This window comes from Mercenaria mercenaria, chromosome 9 (genome assembly GCF_021730395.1).
Source record: "Mercenaria mercenaria strain notata chromosome 9, MADL_Memer_1, whole genome shotgun sequence".
Classification (NCBI taxonomy): Eukaryota; Metazoa; Mollusca; class Bivalvia; order Venerida; family Veneridae; genus Mercenaria; species Mercenaria mercenaria.
The window spans coordinates 35,172,032-35,199,472 of NC_069369.1; the positions used below are offsets into that span (position 1 = coordinate 35,172,032).

Sequence of the window (27,441 nt, forward strand, 5' to 3'; positions counted from 1 at the left end):
AATGTTAGAAAATTTGGCTCAAGATGAAACGAATGTATTAAAAGTAATATAGGTATTTTAATTAAATGTTAAATTTCGAGGCTTACCTACGTATTTCTGAATATTTAAAAGCTCTGAGTCAGAAATGCTTGAAACTGAGAGGATATTTAAATATTTTTCTGAATTGAGAATGTAAAAGAGATGCACTAATGTAAAGGTAAGATTCAGATTTTAATTTGAGTTAAATATTAGGTGAACATCTGTGCATGTGTAAAATCTTTAACCCTTACCCTGCTAAATTTCTATAATGAACTTGTCCATGTTTCAATTTGGACAGAACCATTAACTGTTAAAAGGGGTGTTTGCTGAAAATTTACTGACTGAACAGCGAACAGTGCAGACCATGATCAGACTGCACAGATGTGCAGGCTGATCTTGGTCTGCACTGGTCGCAAAGGCTGAATCACTTGCCGCCAGCAGGCTAAGGGTTAAAAAAAGAAATAGACACTTTTGTATTTTGTAAATTTTCTCTTTAACAGACTTTCAACTGCATAGAATACTAGACTGATCGAGGCTGCACAAAATTTGTAAAAAAAAAACACAACAACTCCTAATTATACAATCATATTTAAAATGAAAATATAATCAAAGCACTAAAAGTGCTGAATGCGGCGGGCTTAAATAGAAGACATGAAATATAATGGAAGATTATATTTTAAAATTTCTCTTTCTCAAAACAGTGAGATTTTGAATTTTAATTATAAATTTGCATCTAGAATATACACATATCACTGAATACATATTTTTCTCAGCGAATCACATTTGTACCACGTGACTGTCCAATATATTACTGTATTGGATCAATTATATATTCCGTATTTGACTAGACAATTTTTTTTTCTAATCTGCATGTTAGCAAAACGATAAAAGCCATAAACCGATGAAAGTATCCGCATGAATATCAACTTAATACAATGTTACATACGTCTAAAAGATGAGTTCATGTCTGTTTGATTGTCTTTTTCCTTTTTTACCGAGAATAAAAGGCATAGAATAACAAGAAAATAATGGTAAACCCAATGGATGCTCACCAAAATAAGATTATTGCATATTAAAAGAAACAAGAGGACCATGATGGCCCTATCTCACTCACCACAGTTGATCTGGCCTTCTGACCTAGTTTTTGACCTCACATGACCCAGATTCATACTTGACCTATAAATCATCAAGACAAACACTTTGACAAAGTTTCATGATGATTGGGTTACAACTGTGGCCTCTAGAGTTAACTAGAGTTAACAAGCTTTTCCTTTGATTTGACCGGGTGACCTAGTTTTTAAACCCACATGACCCAGATTCGAACTTGACCAAGACAAACATGCTGACCAATTCTTATGAGTTTTAAACTTAAACTATGGAGGTTAACAAGATTTTCCTTTGATCTGGCCTGCTAAACTGTTTTTTGATCCTAACTGACACAGTTTCAAACTTTACCTAGAGATCATCTATACAAACATTCTAACTAAGATTCATAAAGGTTGGGTTACAACTGTGGCCTCTAGAGTGTTAACAAGCTTTTCCTTTGATTTGACCGGGTGACCTAGTTTTTGATCCCACCTGACCCAGATTTGAACTTGACCTAGAGGACATCAAGACAAACACTTTAAACAATTCTCATGAATTTCCAACTTAAACTGTGGACTCTTGAGTGTTTACAAGATTTTCCTTTGATCTGGCCTACTGACTTAGTTTTTGACCATACATGACCCAGTTTCGAACCTGACCAAGAGATCTTCAAGACAAACTTTCTGACAAAGTTTCATAAAACTGGGTGACAGATGTGGCCTCTAGAGTGTTAACAAGGTAAATGTTGACGGATGATGAATGTCGCATGACTATAAATGTGGCATCTAGAGTGTTAACAAGCTTTCCCTTTGATATGACCTAGTTTTTGACCCCACCTGACCCAGATTTGAACTTGACCAATAGATCATCAAGATCAACATTCTGACCAAGTTTCATTAAGATATGGTCATACATGTGGCCTCTACAGTGTTAACAAGCTTTTCCTTTGATTGACCTGGTGACCTGGTTTTTGACCCCAGATGACCCAATATTGAACTCGTCCAAAATTTATTGAGGGTATCATTTTGACTAAGTTTCATTAAGATTGGAACAAAATTGTGACCTCTGGAGTGTTAACAAGCTTTTCCTATGATTTGACCTGGTGACCTAGTTTTTGACCCCAGATGACCCAATATTGAACTCGTCCAAGATTATTTTGAGGGTAACATTCTGACTAAGTTTCATTAAGATTGGGCCAAAATTGTGACCTCTAGAGTGTTAAAAAGCTTTTCCTTTGATCTGACCTAGTGACCTAGTTTTTGACCCAAGATGACCCAATATTGAAATCTTCCAAGATTTTATTGAGAGTAACATTCTGACTAAATTTCACTAAGATTGGACCAAAATTGTGACCTCTAGAGTGTTAACAAGCTTTATCTTAGATTTGACCTGATGACCTAGTTTTTGACCCCATATGACCCAATATCAAACTCATCCAAGATTTTATTGAGGGTAACATTCTGACCAAATTTCATTAAGATTGGGCCAAAATTGTGACCTCTAGAGTGTTAACAGTCAAATTGTTGACAACGGACGACTGACAGACAGACGGACGATGACGGACACAGAGCGATCACAAAAGCTCACATTTGAGCACTTTGTGCTCAGATGAGCTAAAAATGTGCACCACCTTTTGTTGCCAAGAAATATCCTGACTAGAATGGCGCTATAGTTCATTAAAGTTGAACAATCAAAGGGCAGTAACTCAGTGATAATCATTCGACCAAAACATGAAGATAATATGCAACTTCCGATGAAGTTTCTATGGATTCCAGTCCAGGACAAAAAAATGGTACTATAGTGTACTAAAGTTGAATTATCAAAGGGCAGTAACTCAGTGAATCATCTGACTCGAACGAGCATTTCCTCTTGGCAGTGAAGCTTCCTATAAAGCTACTATAAATTCCAGCCAGTGGTTGCTGAGGAATACTCTGGACAAGAAATGGTACTATAGTAAACTAAGTTGAATTACCAAAGGGCAATAAGTCAGTGAAAAATCATCTGGCTGGAAGTTGGAACATCAAGAAATATGCACATTTCCTCTTCGGAGTAAATCTTCGATAAAAGATTGATGAATTCCAGGAAATGGAACTTTTGTATACTATGTTATGTAATCAAAGGACAATAACTTTGAACAAGAGCACCGCCTTGCGGGTGCTGACGCTCATCTGATTTTTTTTGTATAATAGAAATATTGTCCTACCCATGATTTTCTAAGTCTAAAAAGGGCCATCACTCTTGCAAAAAGCAGAATAGAGTTATGTTTCTTGATGTACAGTGTCCACTTATGATGGTGAAAAACTGTTGCAAGTTTTAAAGCAATAGCTTTGATCGTTTATAAGAAAAGTTGACTTAAACATAATATTCAACCAAGAAAATGATTTTTCTAAGTCCAAAAGGGGCAATAATTATTGCAAAAAGCAGGATGGAGTTATGTTGCTTGCTGTACAGGGTCAGCTTATGATGGTGAACAAGAGTTGCAAGTTATAAAGCAATAGCTTTGATAGTTTAAGAGAAAAAGTTTACCTAAACATAAAACTTAACCAAGAAATCTGATATTTTCTAAGTCCAAAAGGGGCCATAAATCTTGCAAAAAGCAAGATGGAGTTATGTTTCTTGCTGTACAGGGTCAGCTTATGATGGTGAACAAGTGTTGCAAGTTTTAAAGGAATAGCTTTGATAGTTTAGGATAAAAGCTGACCTAAACATAAAACTTAACCAAGAAAACTGATTTTCTAAGTCCAAAAGGGGCAATAATTCTTGCAAAAAGCAAGATGGAGTTATGTTTCTTGATGTACAGGGTCTGCTTATGATGGTGAACAAGTATTCCAAGTTTCAAAGCAAAAGCTTTGATAGTTTAGGAGAAAAGTTGACCTAAACATAAAACTTAACCAAGAAATCTGATATTTTCTAAGTACAAAAGGGGCCATAAATCTTGCAAAAAGCAAGATGGAGTTATGTTTCTTGCTATACAGGGTCAGCTTATGATGGTGAACAAGTATTCCAAGTTTCAAAGCAATAGCTTTGATAGTTTAGGAGAAAAGCTGACCTAAACATAAAACTTAACCAGGCAACGCCGACGCAGACGCCGACAACCGCTCAAGTGATGACAATAACTCATCATTTTTTTTCAAAAAATCAGATGAGCTAAAAATCATCCGACCAGAATATGAAGATAATATGTGCATCTGATATAGCAATAATATCAAACAAGAGATTTAAAGAAACAAAACATTTTAGTTGATGAAAAATGTCTGAAATAAAACACTTGAGACACCAGGTCTGTATGAACAAGTGACCGAGTATAGCCGTGGCAATACATAAGTCCCATACCGGTGAAAATTTTTTTTACTTGACTTTCAATAATGACTTTGACCTATGGCCGACAACAATGGGTCATGTGCGCGACATATAGCATAATCATGGGGAACATTTCTGTGTAGTACTAAAAATGTCCTTTGATGCAATTAATGTAGCAGAAACAAATTTTTACTTGATCTTGAACAGTGACCTTGACCTTTAACTGACAAGCATAGATCAAGCATTGACACACTGTCTCATCATGGGGAACATTTTTGTGTAGCACTAGATAATCCATCAGCAGAAACAAATTTTTCTTGACCTTCAATAGTGACACTGACCTTTGACCTATAAGCATAAGTCAAGTACATGCATATCTACTTATTGCGCTCTAATAGGCATCATTCCTATAATCCACTCCGGTGTTCCACCTGTAGGGGACTATAAAAATCTACTGTTCTATTTATCGTCTGATTTAATATAAAATTTCCCAACAACCAGAGTAACTAGCAGCTGGTATCCAGGTATGTGTTACTTCTATAAGTAAGCTTAGTATAACATGCTTAATATTACCTTTAAACTTCATTTTTTATGATATTTTAAGTTTTTTGTTTTTCATCACGTTATGTCTTATGGATCATAGTACATGTTCATTTAGCAAAACGGAAATGCGCAACTTCACACAATAAATACATTAAGGTCTAGAGGTCCGGGCTAAGGGTGTAATTAACGACATATCGAAATTCACTGTATCACGATACATTATATATATATATAGTCTGGCGTATCGTATCATAGGTCTGTTTTACGATACAGTGGAAAGTAGAGATCGACATTGAATGAAAACTTCCATACAATCACTGTTGAAGATAGCAACTAAACAAATGTATCATTTATTACAATTTCTTTAACTTTAAAGCAAAATTTCAAGTACTTTCCTAGAGAAGGAACATTATTTATTTTTTAATTTTGTCACATGATATGTATTGTATTGTGAGACTAAGCATATCGCTACACCCCTAGTCCGGGCATCAATATACAACATATACATGTACTATTAATTTATTATGTACTGTATTACTGTGTATAAGGTAATTGCTGGTAAAAGTTCTGATTTCTTGTCATAAAGCAGAACGTTTTGGGACAGCGTGATAACATAAATCTGACTGTCGCTGTCCCGTCACGTCCAAACTTAAGAAATCCCCAGTGAAATCCGTTGTGAATGTTTTCTGGTACATGTACAATGTATTTGTATAGATTACATCTCTGATAATGAATTTATGTCGACATTAAAGCATAAAATTGCATCACTGACATTTTTTTAATGTATATGTGTTTTCTTTCTGCAAGTTAGTGTTGTTCGCGTCCGCTGCGTATTGAAACAGGTGTCGGGGTAAATATCTCCTCACACCTGTTTACATTTTATTATATAGATTTATGTCTATATTGATTTATGTCTGTTATTTAAAATTATTAGTTAAATTCAACATGAATATATTAATGTTTAATGTACTGTTGCAGTAAGTCTGACCAGTATATATGACATTTTTTTTATTTTTTAATGTCTTCGTTTTCCTAACATTAAAATGCTGATATGGGTAAGGCTTAGAGGGATAAAAAAATATCATATCATAAAATAAGTCATCCCAATAAACCAAATGAGTATATTAAGCCTAGCCTAAAGTTGCCTTCATTTAATTTTTTTTTATCTTATAATCATAATTACATGTATGTTGCTCTCATTCGAAGGTCTGAGGCATATTGAATAGAAAATTTTAACAGCAATTAACGACTGTCACCATTATTTAAACCAATTCAACAATTCATGAGCACAATCCATGTCTTAAATACTAAAGAAAACATTGTTTATTATTTTATTTTTAATTCATCTGTCCAGAGATAAATGGAACTTGTCTAGATGTCTGGTACTGGAGTCTTGACCCCTAATCATTGCCTAAAAACAAAGCGCTAAACCTATAAGAATAAACAGACCCGCAACTTGAAAGGCACATAGAGCAAATCTCGCAAACATCACGTGTTTTACCAATGTATGAAATTTTTTACCATACAACTGAAGGATAAAAATTTGTCATGAAAAACTTTCTATTAGATTGTCATGATTGTTTGTTTATAATGATAATGGTGTTTTTTAATGTTGACTATCAGGGCTTCGGAAATTTGCCGGTTTGTCGGTTTTGGACCGATTTTTTACTTTTCAGACCGATTCATAAAGTGAAAAAACAAAAGAAATCGGTCCCGTAAAAATGGAGAAAAGTATAAATTTCTGTCTGATATCTCAATACACCATCTACAGCCAAGCAGGAAATTGTTGGTCGCACCCTCAGATAATCAATAAACGTGTCAAACAGTCTGACTGTCACTTTGATAATCGGTCCGTAATTAGCACATGACGCAATCAGTACTAGCGCGGCACATCCTGTAATGTTTGCAGACAGCCGACTGCAATGTATTAAACATTTTTGACTGGTTTCCAAATATGTCTGACTGGATCCAAATCATTTCGACTGGGATCCACTTCTTTTATTTAAAATCCGATGGATGGTTTATTTCAAAAGGCTATGTTTCATCATGGTAAAAAACAAATGGTCACTGCATTTAATCAAAGAGCTATAATTGTACATTATAGGTTTTTGATTTAATGAGACATCACACGGAAAACCAGTCAAAATATTTTTTATAATTACTTGATTTGAAAAAATTACAAGATTCATTTGGTGGGGCTCCAGTTGAAACAAGTGCAGAAAATCGTCTTTGCAACCCGACGGTGCAAAAAAGAAAAAGAAAAATGGACTGGCAAACACGAATGATAAAGAAAACCGGAGTGGTGCTGTTTATCAAATTGGTCTTTTAAAAAACGTTTCAAAATGAAATTTTGTTTACATCAGAAGAGAACATATAACTTTTAAAATGTAGCTGCTTATTGAAGTACAACATAAGTGAAATGAAATATCCGTGGCCAACACGCGTGACCTTTTGGTACTATACATGCGGGAAATTAGATCTCAGCGTTCATATAACGTACACATTCGGTCCGCGGCAGAGTATTCTTAAAATACCGAGACTGTTTAGCAGAGAATATGTGTCATGTAATTGTATTTTATAGAATTCCGTCAAAGAATGAGGAAACATCACAAAGTATCTGCCGTGTATACGGTACCGGTCACGTGCGTTGGCTTTTAGACTAGTTACGCACACGGTGTCAATGCCTCGGTAATTTTATCCTTACAAGTATTTTCTCGGAAAAAAATCGAAATTTAAACAAAGTAACAATCACACATAACACTGAATAACTGTTTTCATTGTATGGAAACACGCGGTGACCGGTAACTCAGTTTTAATGCATGACATGATTATATCTTTACTCTATCACGTTTTACAAAATATGTAATATTGGGAATGCAGTGGGTGGGGTAGCGCCGATGTCAGGATTTTCCTTTCGGACCGATTGAGTTATCAAAATTTCCGGAGCCCTGTTGTCTATATATATATATATTGTTGTTAGTATTTTTTAAACAGGGAAGGAAGGAATAAATTATGATTGGAAGTCTGGAAATTCCGAAGTGGTCTTTTGAAAATTGGACCCGATTCGGTCAGCCGTTACCAGTGTATGAAACAGAAAGTTAAAAATTTGTATCGTGAAAAACTTTCTATTTTAAGATCGTTTGTTTATAATGTTAATGGTGTTTTTTTTAATGTTGTTAGTATTTTCTACAAGATCACAGGGAAGAAATGAGTTTATGATTGGAAGTCTGAGAAATCAACAGTGCTCGTTTGAAAATTGGACCCGATCCGGTTTATTAGGTGACGGCCGTACATGTATCACCAGTTTTAAATTAATAAGCGTCTATCGATTTGACCAGGAGTGATCAAGTCAGCATTAACCCTTCAAGATGATAACACCAGTTATCACGGGGATACGTGCCTGTGGGAGATGATCTCCAGTTGCGATTCTGTATATTTATAGTTATACTTCTTTGTTAAAAATCAATACACCCTACAAATTATTAACCTTCATAAAATAGCTCTGACAAAAAATCCCAAATATCATGAAATAAAAGCAGAAAAATCAATGGCTAACAACCTTCTGTCAATCTGTGTCCTGCTGAACATGAATGACGTAGAAATCTTCTTTTAATTTGATGCCAAACTTGTGAAGTATCCGAAGTTCTGCTAGTTGCAATTTGGAATACCCATTCTTACCAAGCAAACGTAAGGCCCGATTTAAATCTATACACAAGCCATAACGCTGCTTGATAGAAAAATAGATAACCTTTTCCTCAATAACATTCCATTCCAAATGCAATATTCCTTGATTTGAGACTTTTCTAATGCTATCGATGAGTCATTTTCCGCTTCTTCGAACGTTTCCGTTGTAAAAACTATTTTGTGGTAATTGCAAATACGGCAGGCATACGCTATATATTAGTGACACCTTGACACGGTCTCACGTTCCTATTAAAAGCTCATTTCATAAAAAAAATCACCGCATAAACTAGAAGTTGTTGTTGTTGTTTCATTCACAAAAACAAGATGGCGTCATAAACAACAATAATTAAAGAAGTCCGGCAATACCTATTAAAACAAAAAATATCATTCGCCTAGATTTTCTTCTTTATTCTTATTAAAATGCACGAAAGTAGGATAATACACAAACTTCATCAAATGCATTTTTACGGTGTAATAACAATGAAAATTTGGACTATTTTGTCTCAGTGTGTTGTTTGGTTTTGTCCAATGACATTCCGCGAAGTCAAATAGTTCTATTATTAAACTAGTTTGACGGGTTTATTACTGTATAAAATAGGTTTACCATACAAGACATAAATACTTTATAAATCATCACGCAGTAACCACTAACCCTTCTTCTCATTAAACTATGCGTTTTACAAGAATTATTACGCTTCAATTTGATGTGTTATTCGGATTGTCTCCAATTTTCGATCTTCCGCGCGATGACACACTTTGAAACTGTGAGTGTTAACTAAGCGGCAGAGGCCGCAAGCGGCCCGCCGCAAAAATATTTCATTGTGAAAAAAATATGTGACCTTGAGTTCCACATACAATTTTTTTCAGTTTCAAAAATTTTAAAAATGGTACTTTAAACATTAGGGTCATCAGTATTATAACTAGCCGTCATAACCTCTTAATACTTTAAATTCCATTTTTATGCTGATCTTAGAATTCAACTGCATAAATGCCGCCAAATCGTGCTACATGTCAATACGAACAGACAAAAAATGAAATTCCGATAGATCAGAAATTTCAATAGATCTGATTTTCTCTGTTGAAAACAATACAAAGTTCAATAAATGAGAACCCAAGTACCTATTGTCAGCGGTAGAATAAACCTATCGACTATTGTTTGCATAATTAAAGAAAGGTAAAAAGAGGAAATTCTAGATCAACTGATATATTTAACAATTGGAATTTCGAGCTATGTGGGGGTACCGAGCAACAATGGAGTGGCTACATGGTCTAATTTAAAGATCAGCATAAAATCTAAATTAGATTTTTCCTTCATTAATTCTGTTGAACAAGTGACATTTAAATTGGAAAGAGTGAACAAAAATGTTGTTGGATGCCTAAGAACTGGATAATTTGAGGTTTTGGTATGTATTAAATCTAATACATGAAAATTAACTAGAAAATTATTCTTAAAAGAGCTGAATATATGAAAATAGATAAAGCGTCCAGGTTTAATCCAAAGGTCATTATTATAATACTGTATCATAGTATGTGTTATGTTGTTTTTTTTCGAAACAATTAAGCATAATTTTAATATTTCAAAACCGCAGCAATTAAATTAACAAGGGTGCCATGCATAGTCATAAAATACGCCTGTCAAGAGCTTGTTAAAAGAAACGTTTTTGTTACAGAACTGCACATATGATTAAAATATCATGACAGTATAGCTTCAAAAATACAAAGAACAAGGGTTAATTTGTTAAAAACGATGGATGCTGCCCGAATATTTGTCAGTGGATGTACAGCTATAAGAGTTTTAGTCTTAGTAGGTCTCTTAGGTCCAGGTAACCCACACAACAAGTCTAAATTGAGATCGTAGTTCAAAGCTGAGGCTAGTTTTGAGGAAAAGTTCATAAAAAAATCTTTTTTTAAAGCCATACAAGAAAATTTCATTCTTATATTTGACCTTTGACCTCTAAGTGTGACCTTGACCTTAGACCTAGGGACCTGGTTCTTGCACAAGACACTCTCGTCATTGGTGCTGAACATTTGTGCCAAGTTACATCAAAATCCCTCAATGCATGAAGAAGATAATTATGCTCTGGACAAAGTTGCCTTTCTTGTATCTGACCTTTGACCTCTAAGTGTGACCTAGACCTTAGACCTAGGGATATGGTTCTTGCACATGACACTCCGTCACCTGATGGTGAACAATTCTGCCAAGTTACATCAAAATCCCTCCATGCACAAAGAAGAAATGCTCCAGACAAAGTCATTCTTGAATTTGACCTTTGACCTATAATTGCGACCTTGACCTTAGACCTAGGGACCTGGTTCTTGCGCATGACACTCAGTCTCATAATGGTGAACAATTCTCCCAAGTTACATCAAAATCCCTCCATGCATGAAGAAAAATTGCTCCGGACAAAGTTTGTGGATGCTGCCTGCCCACACGCCTCATAATATAATATGTCCCATATCTTTCAGACGGGCGTATAAAATTTAGTAATATTTATAACAACTACAGAAAATTTCAAAACTTTCAGATGATGTTTACAAAATAAGCAAGTTTCAGTCCAAGTATAATCTACTTGATTTTAATTTAAACTGATACCGCTATATGTGACTACAATATTTTGATGAGGAATTATGAACTTTTTTCTCTGAATCTTTAGCCTGCTAACTCTATGGGCTGGTCCCTCATTGTAACATTTGGGCAATACCATTTATTATTCGAAGGGGTGTTCACTGAAAATTTACTGACTGAATAGCAAACAGTGCTCTGGTCTGGTCCGCACTGGTCGCAATGCATATGGCAGATTATCACTTGCCGCCAGCAGGCTAAAGGTTACTTGTAATTACTCTTAACATTTTTTCTTTCATCTTGTACATAAGACTTCAAACGATATTACTCAAAATTCTTCTAACAAGAACTTAAATACTCAGCGTAAAAAGCATTGTCTACTGAATCATTAAATAAGCAGCTTTTGATTTAAAAATAATATATATATTTAATTTCAAAATTATAAGCTAAACAGTGCACAAGGGTTTCGAGAATATAAGTACTACTAATCCTCCAAACTAAATAAGAGGGTTTGCCCTTTCTCACTTGCATAATGTACTTTTGCTTATTCTAATCCATTACAAAACAAATATTTATTTCAAGTCTTATAAAAATATCTTTCATATATAAAAATTTTCATACACGCCCATACCTGAAATGTAAATTTCGTTTAAACTTAATATTTAACGTAAGATTTGCAAACAATTAAAATTTAGAATTAAGGATGTCAGAAGCATTTTAAGATCGCAAAAGAATGATCTTGTATAGAAGAGCAATGTCACAATGTTAAACATGTATCTCATAGTTTACTATTCTATAGTATGTCTTGCAACAACCCTTTTCTTGTGGGAAAACTCAGTAGCTGTAAGAATTTCCTTGTTGCACACTGACAAAATTATAAGTCATATGGGGACTTTCCAGCTTTTGGAGATGGAGGAACACCCTGGGTACCCCTCGGGGCATTATCTCATCACAGGCCGGCACCTCAGTGTAGAACCACCAACCTTCCGTAAGCCAGCTGGATCACAAGGCATCCCTACATAAAGAATTATAAGCCCAAAAGCAAGGCTCAAACTAACATCAAGAAGGGGCAAGGTTCAAAATCAGCAACCTTAACCAGAAATAAGTAATGTCAAACCATATAAATTATAATGTTGAATATTTGTTTTTGTTGAGCTTAACATCACATCAATACAATTAGAGATCATTAGGCGACTTTCCAGCTTTTGATGGTGTAGGAAGACCCCAGGAGCCCCTCCATGCATTATTTCATCATGGGCAGGCACCTGGGTAGATCTCCAAACCTTTGGTAAGCCAGCTTCCTCACATGAAGAATTCAACACCCCGAGCAAGGCTCGAACCCCAGTCATAGAGGGGCAAGAGATTCAAAGCCAGAGACCGTACCCACTCAGCCAATTACTGGAGGCCTCCCTAATGTTGAACAATCTAAAATATATATTAGCTTTTACAGGGACAGCATTACCAACAAGTCACATAAAAAAGTTAACATATATCTATACATCAGATAAGTTTTAATTACAACTGATGTTAATCTGTTGTTATATATATTTACCATTCAATTTACGCAATCATATGATTTTTTTTATATTTCTTTAAAAGAAAAGATCGTAATAAAAACAATATTGTTTCTCAATATAAAAGCATTTTAAACCTAATAAGAACATCACTTTACAGTAGTAGACAGAATAATTCATGCGATACAATAATCAGGTGCGAGACTGTATACAAGACAGTCGTAAAGTGTACAATGGTTTATCGCCAGTTTTTGTTCACCCTAATAACAAAATACTTCATATTTAAACAATAATTGTCCTTCTTCAGTCAGCGGGAATCACGGCTGGATCTTAATACCCAGAATTCACAGCTTCTCACACGAGTGATTCATCCGATAATTTTCAGACATAAAAGCGGGTAAAAATACAGATGCACATAAAACATTCATACGGATATTATTAGAGGAATGCCAAATTTGGAAACGTTATTGTGGGTTACAGTACACGTATCATGGGTTATAAAGTACTGTCTTAAGAAACATTATGGGACTTTAATTACTGTTGGGAATTACAAATATTCAGGTAAATACAGGTTAGTGTGAATAATAATGCTATGTAAAAATTTTTAGATATGGTTTAAAGACATTAACCTACCTTAATTAAAGACAGTAAAATTTGTCAGTATATCTTAAAGACATGCAAAATCTCGAGGTAAATATTCAATATTATTTTGTACAAGTTTAAGAAACAAATTGTATCATGTGAAAAATGATCTAAATGCCTTTAATTGTTGTATTACAACAGATATATCTTTTATACAGCTTTTCCCCAAAACATGTTGTTTTCAAGGGCAGATAACTCTTTTTTCAATACTGGCATACATGTGATCTCCCGCGCGGGAGGTTCAGGATCCCAATTTTTTCACCTTGCCTCCCATCTCCCGACCAAAACCATATTTCTCCCGCTTTTCAAAAAAAATCCAAAAGCTGAAAAATGGCAAACCTCCAGTTTTGGGATTCTGAACTTATCACATAATATATATGATACTGGTGACCTAAGACTTTTATTGCATAATATCTTTGTTTCTTAGATGATTGTCCTTCAATATCCAAAGTTTGAAGAAATTCTGTTACTGGGAAAAATTTCGCCCATCTCATATACACAGACTCTAGCATACGCCTTTAAAAACAAAAGCTACTTATACAAGTACATTATAATGAATCACATTTAATATTTTAATAAAATGTAATGTTATTCTTACGTAAAAGTGTCTGTTCACCCAAGTGCAACACTCACTGCCTGAGTAAACAAATGCACAAAGTTTATTGTAATTTAGGCTTTGTATGAACATATACAATTACACATATACAAATACATCATACTGAGGGTTAAAAAGGCTTATACGACAATATTCGTAAATATTTAATAATATTAAAGCTACAGTCATAAAGTAAATTACATTCAAAATCATTCTATGAATGTAAAGAACTGGCAAACTAATAAATAATAAAAGCTAGCCACTATGTGTGTCTAATAATTATGTGAGAAGAATCATTATCTAGAAACAATATTGCCCAATGGAGACACTCGATTCTGAAGTCTTAAACCAGAGCACGCACACGCGATCTCAAATTCTGACAATTTAAGAGCTTTATTCCAAATTGTTAATTCTGACCGGAACTGACAATTCCAAAGTCTAATCAGAACTTGATTCCAAATTCTGACCAGAACTCAATTCCAAAGTCTAATCAGAACTTGATTCCAAATTCTGACTAGAACTGTAATCAGAACTTGATTCCAAATTCTGACCAGAACTCAATTCCAAAGTGTAATCAGAACTTGATTCCAAATTCTGACCAGAACTCAATTCCAAAGTGTATGTAATCAGAACTTGATTCAAAATTCTGACCAGAACTCAATTCCAAAGTGTATGTAATCAGAACTTGATTCCAAAAATCTGACCAGAACTCAGTTCCAAAGTGTAATCTGAACTTGATTCCAAAATCTGACCAGAACTCAATTCCAAAGTGTAACCTGAACTTGATTCCATTAATTCTGACCAGAACTCAATTCAAAAGTGTAACCTGAACTTGATTCCATTAATTCTGACCAGAACTCAATTCAAAAGTGTAACCTGAACTTGATTCCATTAATTCTGACCAGAACTCAATTCCAAAGTGTAACCTGAACTTGATTCCATTAATTCTGACCAGAACTCAATTCCAAAGTGTAACCTGAACTTGATTCCATTAATTCTGACCAGAACTCAATTCAAAAGTGTAACCTGAACTTGATTCCATTAATTCTGACCAGAACTCAATTCCAAAGTGTAATCTTAACTTGATTCCATTAATTCTGACCAGAACTCAATTCAAAAGTGTAACCTGAACTTCATTCCATTATGATTCCATTAATTCTGACCAGAACTCAATTCAAAAGTGTAACCTGAACTTGATTCCATTAATTCTGACCAGAACTCAATTCCAAAGTGTAATCTGAACTTGATTCCATTAATTCTGACCAGAACTCAATTCCAAAGTGTAACCTGAACTTGATTCCATTAATTCTGACCAGAACTCAATTCCAAAGTGTAACCTGAACTTGATTCCATTAATTCTGACCAGAACTCAATTCCAAAGTGTAACCTGAACTTGATTCCATTAATTCTGACCAGAACTCTATTTATATTTTACTTTGTTCCCTTAGTTTCTTTAACAGTAACATTGATCGTAACAACTTCTAGTTTTCAGACTATCAAGTCTGTTCTTACTGCCAGATCGAGTTAATTATTTTGACCAGATACAGTTCAATAAAGTAACTTGCATCAAGTCTATGAATAAGTTATGACTAAATAAGTTTTGACCACCTTGTCAGCCTTCTTTGATAGCAGGAGGTAGGGGGTTCGATCCCCAATCGCGTCATACCAAAGACATGAAAAATGGTACCAGTAGCTCCATTGTTCAGCGCTCAGCATTAAAAGGGAAACTAGCTTTTCTTCTTTCACACCCTTAATTGAGGTGATCACCAGGTATCAGGAGTGATTAATATAAGTTGTAGAACTTGCTTCACAATTGAACTTAAATACATTTAATTTATTATAAACTAAATAATCATTTTCTAATGCACGAAAGCTACTTGCATTTTGAGGGCTGTTTATACCTCAGATTCCCTGTAATGCCGTATTTTGCTGAAAAGGTGAGAAATTCCCAAGCTGTTCAAAATTCTTCTTTTGCTGCTAATACAGTTTGAGCCAAGGAAGAAGTTAAAAAAAAAAATAAATAAATAAATAAATAAACATTTGAAATTTTTTTAAAAAAAAAAGAGTATATTGTCTGTATCCTGTATGTATATGACTGCAGAAAATGCCTAGGATTCAACTTAGACTAAGTAAATGTGTCCTAAACCTGAAAATTACATTCTTGAAATCGTGAAAGATCTTAGAACTTGCTTCACAATTGAACTTAAATACATTTAATTTATTATAAATTAAACTAAATAATCATTTTCTAATGCACAAAAGCTTTTTTGCATTTTGAGGGCTGTTTATACCTCAGATTCCCTGTAATGCCGTATTTTGCTGAAAAGGTGAGAAATTCCCAAGCTGTACAAAATTCTTCTTTTGCTGCTAATACAGGTTGAGCCAAGGAAGAAGTTAAAAAAAACAAGAGCTGTCTCCATAGGATGACACATGCCCCCGATGGCACTTTGAATGAATAGTTATGGCCGATGTTAGAGTTTAGGACCTTTGACCTACGGAGCTGGGTCTTGCGCGCGACACGTCGTCTTACTGTTTCACACATTCATGCGTAGTTATTTTAAAATCCATGCATGAATGACAATGATATGGACCGGACACGCCCATCAATGCACTATCATGAAAAATGACCTTTAATGTCTAAATGTGACCTTGACCTTTGAGCTACGGATCTGGGTCTTGCGTGCGACACGTCGTCTTACTGTGGTACACATTCATGCCAAGTTATTTGAAAATCCATCCATCGATGACAAAGATATGGACCGGACACGCCCATCAATGCACTATCCTTTAACGTCTAAGTGTGACCTTGACCTTTGAGCTTTGGACCTGGGTCTTGCACGCGACACGTCGTCTTACTGTGGTACACATTCATGCCAAGTTATTTGAAAATCCATCCATCGATGACAAAGATATGGACCGGACACTCCCATCAATGCACTATCCTTTAACGTCTAAGTGTGACCTTGACCTTTGAGCTACGGACCTGGGTCTTGCGCACCACACGTCGTCTTACTGTGGTACACATTCATGCCAAGTTATTTGAAAATCCATCGATCGATGACAAAGATATGGACCGGACACGCCCATCAATGCACTATCCTTTAATGTCTAAGTGTGACCTTGACCTTTGAGCTACAGGCCTGGGTCTTGCGTGTGACACGTCGTCTTACTGTGGTTCACATTCATGCCAAGTTATTTGAAAATCCATCCATCGATGACAAAGATATGGACCGGACACGAAAATTGCGGACAGACTGACAGACCGACAGACAGACTGACAGACCGACAGACGGTTCAAAAACTATATGCCTCCCTTCGGGGGCATAAAAAAATAAATAAATAAATAAATAAACATTTGAAATTTTTTTTTAAAAAAAGAGTATATTGTCTGTATCCTGTATGTATATGACTGCAGAAAATGCCTAGGATTCAACTTAGACTAAGTAAATGTGTCCTAAACCTGAAAATTACATTCTTGAAATCGTGAAAGATCTTAGAACTTGCTTCACAATTGAACTTAAATACATTTAATAATTTATTATAAATTAAACTAAATAATCATTTTCTAATGCACGAAAGCTATTTGCATTTTGAGGGCTGTTTATACCTCAGATTCCCTGTAATGCCGTATTTTGCTGAAAAGGTGGGAAATTCCCTAGCTGTTCAAAATTCTTCTTTTGCTGCTAATACAGTTTGAGCCAAGGAAGAAGTTAAAAAAAAAAATAAATAAATAAATAAACATTTGAAATTTTTTTTAAAATAAAAAAAGAGTATATTGTCTGTATCTTGTATGTATATGACTGCAGAAAATGCCTAGGATTCAACTTAGACTAAGTAAATGTGTCCTAAACCTGAAAATTACATTCTTGAAATTGTGAAAGATCTTAAACATAAGCTAATTACAGTTAAATTGTTTGAAGTTTGCTATCAAACACAGTATTCTTTACAAAATTTAGTTCTTTTACATGCTATATTTTAAAATTACTTGAAATTCTGTTTGATCTTGTATAACATATTTGTTAAAATATTTTATGTAAATACTACAAGTGAAAGGAGAAAACAAAATTAACCCAGCTGGTGCATATATTTACCTAAAGCTGAGAAAAGAAGGATTTTTTTTAGGTTCATATTCTATATTTTGTCATAACTTAAAACAAGAGCTGTTGGAGGACAGCAGGTCTTGACTATTCAACAGCCTTAATTGACATGAATGAAAGCAAAACAGAGTAATGTTTCAAGTTTTCAAGTTTCAAGTTTATTCAGTAAGTTCTCAGTTTGTATACATACAAAAACATGAGATAAATACAAGATTTCACAAAAAACATTACATATAGTCACTCAAATACGAGGGCAACACATTGACATTGTTCTAATTGAGGAAACTATTAATGGAACATGTGCAATGCAAGTCAGTTTATCACAGTGAATAAGAGTGTGAACTTCCAATACATTCCCAAAAGTGGGTAATGGTGGTAAGATACCAAATTACATAATAAAAAATTAACCAAAATTTTCTAAGTCAAAAAAGGGGCATAATTTTGTAAATAAGCAAAACCGAGTTATAGAACCTGAGTGTGCAAGGTAAATCAGTTCGTCACAGTTAGTAAGTGTTTGAAGTTTCAATCCATTCCCACAAGTGGTTCAATCCATTCCCACAAGTGGAACTTAACCAAATCAGGATGCCAACACTTAAACTAACACTGACTAACACTGACAAATGGGCGAGTCCAAAAGCTTTATCTATTTGTCAAATAGTCGAGCTAAAAAAGTCTTGCATTATGTGGCCATGATGAAAAATAGCAGTGGCCTGGTAGTAAACGCTGTTAAAGTCTTTGAAATAAGATTCAAACTGTACAAGCTTCTAAATGCAAATTTGTAATTAGCTGAAATTAATTATTTATACAAGAACATTACACTTTGAAGAAATCTTCATATATCTGTGTATACATGCATGAAAGAACTTAACTGAATGAAATTTTAGCATTTTGCTAGCAAGCACTTATGCAATGCGATAATGCCACATGTGATTGTCAACAATACGCGCATCAATATTTTAATCGTTTCCATGTCGGCAATCAATAAAATTCTGTCAATAATTCAAGAAGCACTTTAACATCTTCGAACATAAAATGAAAATGAACTTCTGTCACTTTTCAAGGCTAGTGGTCATTGACCAAGGGCATTTGTAAATTGCATGGTTAATATTTTCTGGTATATTAGACTTTTCTTGTCAGTTTTTGTGTTATTTTTTTGTCAATTTTTTAATCATGGAACATGTAACAGTTCCTACTCATGTTCTCCTATATATATTTGAATGAGGTTTTTGAACAGGCAAACGAATAACAAGCTGCAAAGTATTATATAAAAAAATTGTCACATCAGGGCAAAAACTGGTAATTTTAAACCACTTCTTTAAGTTAAAGCAGTTAACTAAGGGCTTCCATGGCTGAGTGGTTAAGGTTGCTGACTTCAAATCTCAAATCACTTGCCCATCACTGACGTGGGCTCAAACCTCAATAGGGTTGAAGAATTCTTCATGTGAGGAAGCCATCCAGCTGACTTACGGGAGGGCGGAGCTTCTACCCAGGTGCCCGCCCCTGATGAAATAATAGCTTGGAGGGGCACCTGGGGTCTTCCTTCACCATGTAAAGCTGGAAAATGGCCATATGAATTAATAGCGTCTGAGTGACTTTAAACTCCACAAAACAATAAATGATAAAGCAGTTAATCACTTTTCACACTGAGGTGTACACTGTAAGAGCAGCACTATGTCACGCCAAATAATTTAATTTTGTGGCCATGAACTTGTGGGCGTGACTTATATATATAATGGCCAAAACAGTTATTTCATAGGGATATTGTAATTCATGGATTTTGACCTTTGCATATGAAATGATTATGGAACTTTTACTTGTTTACTGGAATTTAATTTTGTTGGTTGATTCAACCATGAAATCCATGAAAAGTTAGTCCCTGGAATTATATATGATTTTGACAGAAAACATAAATAAATGAAATATTCTAAAATATAATATGACTCAAACAAACATTTTTGCTAATAACTCAACTGTAGCGGCTGTTCAATGTATGATATATAACACCCTGCTGTTTTATTTACAAATAATTACGAAAATACGTATCATGTAACTACCCATTTACATAAGAAACCAGCTTTTCTCAAATCGAATTTTGGCCTTTTACATGATTGTATACTATTTCTTTTTGGCCGTATGATTTAATGAAATGCATGGATGAGAAAGAACATACCAAAATAAGGTACAAAATCAAAACCAAGGCAGATAGATATCCTACTAGGGTAGATATATCTAAGATATCAAGTTTCTATACTAATGGGACGATCTCTCGAATTTTTTCTGCCCCGATGGTCTTTTTCACTTTTACATATTATTGTCCTACTACTCTTTAAATAAATGAATAAACAATATTTGCTGTATCAGCTGTCACTTTGTTTCTAGAAACACAGGAATTCACATTTGTTCATTCATATCCAAAATTGATTTTGTTTTACAATTTATTCTTTGCAAAATTGACAATTTGAACTTAAATACCTATGTTTGACATTTCGTATCAATATCTATTTGTGTGTGTCCAATTATGAACAACAAAAGACTTAATGTGGGATTTATTATTAAAGGTATGTTTAACATTTTGCATGCATCAAGTACTTCAATTAAATTTTTATATATTTAGTATATTGTATTTACAAGTGGTCAAACAGAAATTGTAAATAAAAAAAAATATGTATTGACAAAGAAGAATTAATATTCAAGTGCAAAGTATTCACTCAAAATGTTAGAAGAAATATTTGAAAAGTTATATGAGCCGCGCCATGAGAAAATAAACATGGTGGGTTTGCGACCAGCATGGATCCAGACCAGCCTGCGCATTCGCGCAGTCTGATCAGAATCCATGCTGTTCACTAACGGTTTCTCTCATTGCAATAGGCTTTAAAAGCGAACAGCATGGATCCTGACCAGACTGCGTGGATGCGCAGGCTGGTCTGGATCCATGCTGGTCGCAAACCCACTATGTTGGTTTTCTCATGGCATGGCTCAATTATGAAATCTTAATGATCAAGAATTGCATTATGTACAATTACACTGCAGCAAAATAGCTCACAATTTTATACTGCACTGCGGGGGGGATTAAAGCAAGTAGCAAATAGATACTGAAAAATCATCTAATTACACGGGCATAAATTTTCATAGTTTCAGCTCATATGGCAATTTCACGGAGATATGTGCATTTCTATTTTATAAGATTTTTATTAGGTCCTTAGAATTTGATTTTGTTGATTCATTCAAACATGAAAGGCATAATATTATTAGTTCACAATGCATAAATATGTGTAGTAAGGCAGAACATTATACGAGTTTCAAGGGTATTATAACCCTCCTTGTAAAAAGTTTTTCTCAAAATTAACAAAATGCTCACATCTTGCAGCCACATTAGCTGATCTAAATCATAGATTCCAAGTAAATTTGTTAATGAAGTGTTAAACCAAAACAAAACCTTAAGATTAAATTTCTAAATACAGACAGGCTGAAAAATTCCAGGACTTAAAGAATAAAGACATTATTAAATAAACAACTTTAATAAATCTCAACTAGACATATTCCAAATGACAAGCACCATAGAAACAACATCTTGTAAATGTGTAATTGATTGTTTTTCAAAAACATTCTGAGAACAAGAGTATTATGTAGAACATGAATGTCATACATTCAATTAACACTGTTCAATATTTTTCTTTAACACAACATCTGTTACAATACTGTGTGACTTCATCAATTAATATCAAACAAAAAAGACTATTCATATAACATTTATTAAATAAATATGTTTAAAAATCACCAATATTATTATGCTTTAAACACATGCGCAGCCAATCCAGAATAGCCCATCAGTACATTTGTATGTGAACCAGCATGGGCATGTGAAAGAAATTATGCAGTTCATTTTTTTTTTTTCAAAAGAATGTAAATTGTATCAGCTGAATTATAAAAGCAACACTCAGACACTGATTAAGTGAATCATCCTTTCACTAGAATTTGATTCATTGAATCAAAACTTTCACATGAATTTGATTCAGTGACTCAACACTCACAGGAACTTAATTCAATGAATCACCCTTTCACAAGTTCACAACAAACAGATTCAGTAAAAATGAACTTGATTCAGCTGATCAACACTCTCACAAGAACTTGATTTGTTGAGTAAATACTTCACCTGAACTCAATACTGACAAATCAATATATGTTCACATGAATTTGATGCACTTTCACATAAACTTGATTCAGCGGATCTATACTTTCACATAAACTTGATTCAGCGGATCTATACTTTCACATAAACTTGATTCAGCGGATCTATATTTTCACACAAACATGATTTGATTAAAAAATATACATGTACTACATTTTCAGTAATTTTCACATTTATCTCAAATAAGTGAATTAATCCTCAAAGACTTAGGTCAGGAACTTTGACTTCGTAGAGCAAAATATTGACTTAACAATAACTTTCTTCATAGAAGATTTACATTGCTAAGAAACTGATCATTAGTTTGTCTTTTACAAAATTCATGCAAACATTCTGTACAACTGGTGCTAATGTTGGTGAACATGGGCTCAGAATACATGTATATTAATTTTATAATTTCTTTCAATGCAATTTGCTTAAAATCCTAGATGCATCATGTTTTCTCATTTCAGGGAACACACACTGACGGATGTTCTTCTTCATGAAAAGCCAGGGTAAAAGAACACAAAAGTTTCAAAATGTATAGCAAGCCAAAAGGTTTATATGTTAAACAAAGAGATCGACCAGTTCGCAGACTCACACCAAGATCCTCGGAAGAATATGAACTCGGAAGCCCACGAAGTGATCCAGATGGCAGAAATTCACCTGAAGTTCACGTTGAAAACTTTGGTGATGGTCAGATTAATGCAGGTGTCGAACCTCTCTGGCCTCGTAAAGATTTTGAAAGAGACGACAGCATTGAAGGATGGGTAAGCAGTGAACCACGTCCTGGTACATCGACGGCTACAGGTAAATTTCCAATAAGAGCACAACAGTATATGGTGGAAAACAATTCATACCAAGACCTTACAAGGACTAAGTATATCACTGTTCCAGAGCCAAATATACCTAAAGGTACAACGATTGAAAAACCTGTAACCAGAAGAAGTGTACATAATAGTGTTCGAAGCTTTACGCAAGTTGTTGACGATCCAGATTTCCCACTGGTGTCTACCCAACCTGAAAAACAAGAAAAGCCTGCCGCACGTGTAACAGGCACAAATCTTACAAGGACTAAGTATATCACTGTTCCAGAGCCTAAAGGAACAACAAGAGAAAAACCTGCTACTAAAAAAAGTATACATGGCAGTGCTGGAAGCTTAACGCAAGTTGTTGACGATCCAGATTTCCCACTGGTGTCCACCCAACCAACACATGCAAAGCCTGTCCCACGTGTAACTGGCACACATCGCGGGCATCCTAATAAAGCTGTCTCCAGGGCCTCAGCTAGACACTCTCATATTGCTACAATACGCATTAACCCCAAGCATCATACTCTCAAAGGAGTTAGAGGACACATGGCTACAGTAAAGGCCATTCCGAGGGACGGAGCCGTACATACAGTAAAAGGATATCATTTCGGACATAATGCTACAGTAAGGGCACATAATACAGGACATGCTGTAAAGCACTTAAAACATGCATTATCATCCTGGGATAAACCAGATGGGACATTTAAAAGAAATACTTACGCAGGGGATAGAAAAGAGTATTTCATAAATCAGTTTGCTATAGAACTCGATCGCTCCGACTCTGAATCGTACTCCCCAGGTGACGTTCTTTCAGGACGAATAATCCTTGAAGCGCTTTCAAATATAGAAATTCGATTTGTTGAGCTGTTAATTGTTGGACTAGTTAGTGTTCATTTTGGAAAGCAGAATCCACAGGGGGAGAAAAACTCTCAAGAGGTTCTAGTTAGTAAACGATCGTATGTAATGGGAACACCAGATGGCAGGTGGAATTCTGTTGTAACGGCAGGAAAATATGTGTCACGTTTTAAATTCAAACTTCCGGATAACCTGCCTTCTACAATCACATACGAAAACAAGGAAAACGGATTCGCATTTGAAGTAGGATATCTTGTGAAAGCTAGAATCTGTGATGATATGGGCTCTTCATCATTGCGAAGTACTCACTCAACAAATAACTATGTCAAAGTGCTTCTGACTAGACGGTTTCCTTTCATGGTGCGGAGTTCATTTGACATAAATGCCATGCCCAAGGCTTTGGAACCTGTGAACCATTCAGAACTAATTAATGTGAACTGTATTCCTGTGTTTACGGACTCTGCCGCAATTACACTATCCTTAGATCGTTCAGTATTCCTTGCAGGAGACGAGATCCGTGTCAAGCTTATCACATCAAGCAGCACAGCACGTAAAATAAAATCGCTGACCTGTGATCTGCAACAACGTGTGCTGTCCTCCGTGAGACCCCGACAGACATTCACAGTCGTGCAAATTTATGAAGACGAACCACAGGGTTTACAGGTTAAACAAAAATCGCAAAGTCTGGTACTGTTTGAATTTGTCATCCCAACTCATTCTAACTTTATTCCTTCATACCTGACCGGAGTAAAAATGATCAAAGTTTCTTACACTATCATGATGACCATTAAATTCAAAACATGTTCCGGAAAGCTGTTCTTAGAATGTCCGATTGGAATTGGACCAAGTGCCGATCCGCTGAATTTAAACCAGACCAACGCTGTTCCGGTTTTCAACCGACCTATCCGTTTCCCACATTTCTCTAGAGATAGTCAGGTGACTGCTAAAACTCAAAATGGGACTGCACATTCTGGTGGCAATACAAAGCAGGTCAAATCTGTCTACAAGACGAATAGCAGCCAACTTCTTTGTTGCTGTATAGATGAAAATGACCTGTAGAAGTAACAGTTGGGTACCATGTATACATGTATTGTGTAGGTTTACATAATTATGTCTATTTCAGAAATCATTTGGAAAATTTATAAATTTGAAAAGCGCAATTTCTTCCGACCTGCATTAAATTAGCTGACATTCAGAATTCCTTTACAATATCTTGCAAACATTGAAATAGAAAATCTGATATTACTTCTATTGAAAATAAGTCAAATTATGGATTTTCATTTTTCTATTCTTTTGAAAAGAAAATATATTTAAACAATAAACTTTCAGACCAAAGCTGACAATTTTAAGATTCTCAACTACCGTAACGGCTTTCTAATAGTTGTCATTTTTTGTAAATAGTGCTACCCAGTTTTGAGTAACTGAAAGTGCCTTCTAATTTCCTGAATTTTTTCAAATAAACCTTGCAATGGCCTGCCCGAAAACTGTGATATGTGGTTATGAGGTCTTGAATAACTGCAGCATAATCTAGAATTCTCTACATACTGTAAAATTATGATATTTTTGCCATGATTTTTGCATGGCTAATTCTGTACATCTAAAACTGAAACTGGTTTGCAAAATTCCGCAAACTTCTTATACATACTGGACTACATGTTTGTAGATAAATTATAATTCTTTCATCAGTATTTATTTTACCGGAATACCCACAGTTCACATAAATAGGAAAAGTAAATCCATCGTCTTGAAAGTAGATTTACATATGGAATTTTCGTATTGATTTGGTAACAAAATGCGGACATACTATTGTAAGTATTTTTTCAAACAGAAAGCAAATAATGTGTTTGTCATGACAAATACAGTTCTAACTTGCTGACAAAGCAATTCTCACTTTAATGCATGAAAAATATCTTGAGGTTGATGAGTCCAATTTAAGTTATATTAAACCCAAATGGCATTATTTATTCTGTTAAAAAAATTGAAGCAGTTTTTTGTTTTTTGCCAGTTACGTTTTCAAAAAAGGGCTCGACATTCCTAGCTCTGACTGACAAATCAGTTGATATCAAGTTAACACTATATTTCGTGCTTTTTCGCAAAGGCTACTAGCGACATGAACTGGTACGATGCTGATTTTCAGTTTATAGGGATTTCAGTCTGTGGATTGATGTGACCATACAACTGACTTATTAACCTTTAGCCTGTTAAATTTCTAAAATGGACTGGTCCATCATTCAATTTGGGCAATACCATTTATTAATCGAAGGGGTGTTCACTGAAAATTTACAGACTGAATAGCGAACAGTGCAGACCATGATCAGCCTGCATGGACATACATGCTGATATTGGTCTGCAATGGTCGCAAAGGCAAACTCTTAAGGCAGAATCACTTGCCCCCAGCAGGGTAAAAGGTAATAAGTCCTACAATGAAACTTAATGACTTCATATGAATGAATTGCTTGCTTTTATATTCTGCTTAGCTTAACAATTTTATTGTTACCATAATCTTGCAAGTAATGTTATCAATCTACTGTATTCCCTGATACAAATAAGTATTCCCTTTCTAGTAAATGCCAGAGCCTCCCACTTTCCCCACCCCCTCCTCCCACTACCTTCACCCCATTTTTTTCCAGAACAATACAAAGAAGAACTTTTGTCTGCTATATCAGAGGTGAATAACTTATTATGAAGCAGAGATAGGATTGAATTTACTATATACCCCCTGCCCAACACCCCAATAATAAACACCTCTGGGAGTGCAATGTATGGTATTTCTACTGGGGCTCAATTTCGAAAAGAAAAATGTTTTAATTCTTTTGTTATTAAAATATTACTACTCACTTTGCAAGTTATGTTTTATCTCCCTTTATTTTGTAAGTATCGCTTTTATTTCATCCTATCATGCAAAACATATTTTCAATCTCACTTTATGTACTTCCTTACCTCCCTTTAGCAATAAAATTCTACTTTCATTAGGTCTGAATTTGTATTGTTTCTCCTCTTCGCAGCTACCTATAATTTTTTTAGTTAAATGTACACTGTAATTCCTAACTCTTTGTGTTACAATTTGTTAGCTTTAAATATGTATTTATTGTGATAATGCAAATATACTCATTTATATTTCCATCGCTACTGTAGAAAATTATCTATAAAAAGTAGATTTTGTAGTTTAAATGGTATTAAGGGCAAAATAAAATGTGTTTCCTTAAAATGTTGTCTTTTATTTCAGAACTTTCCCAATGTCTCAGTGTCATACCTGTCAAGACACACACATTGCGCATGTGGCACACGCATTTCGGCCCTAGATCACGCTCACAAGCCTACTATTCCATGTCAGACGCATTTTAAAAAATATAACAAATTTTTTTCATAGAAAATCATTGAATCTAACCTTGACCTGGTGTTTTCATACCAATAAAGCTTTTACATTCACCAGTGTGATGTGTAATTTCAACCTCATGAATTAACGTCACAAAAAGTAAACATGGAGGGAAAGGATTCAAAACCAGGTCTATTTTTTGTTGAAAAAAACTAAATTTTCCATGTGAGGGCATCTCTGGCTTCTAGAGG

At 34.7% G+C, this 27,441-nt stretch overlaps 2 protein-coding genes across 6 annotated transcripts in view; one reads left to right on the plus strand and one right to left on the minus strand.

Moving 5' to 3' along the window:
- Nucleotides 1-27,082, plus strand: LOC123546897 (uncharacterized). Of its 5 annotated transcripts, none has more exons than XM_045333535.2 (2): nucleotides 1-196; nucleotides 22,681-27,082. In XM_045333535.2, the coding sequence occupies exon 2, from the start codon at nucleotides 22,747-22,749 to the stop codon at nucleotides 24,931-24,933; it is 2,187 nt and encodes a 728-aa protein (XP_045189470.2). In that variant the 5' UTR covers nucleotides 1-196; nucleotides 22,681-22,746; the 3' UTR covers nucleotides 24,934-27,082. The 5 variants fall into 5 exon arrangements, with proteins under 5 accessions (XP_045189470.2, XP_045189472.2, XP_045189474.2 ...); XM_045333537.2 differs by lacking the exon at nucleotides 1-196 and adding an exon at nucleotides 9,817-10,034; XM_045333539.2 differs by lacking the exon at nucleotides 1-196 and adding an exon at nucleotides 12,922-13,279.
- Nucleotides 1-27,441, minus strand: part of LOC123546896 (alsin-like) — a 103,858-nt gene that overhangs the window by 68,816 nt on the left and 7,601 nt on the right. The gene's annotated exons all lie outside the window — the stretch shown is intronic.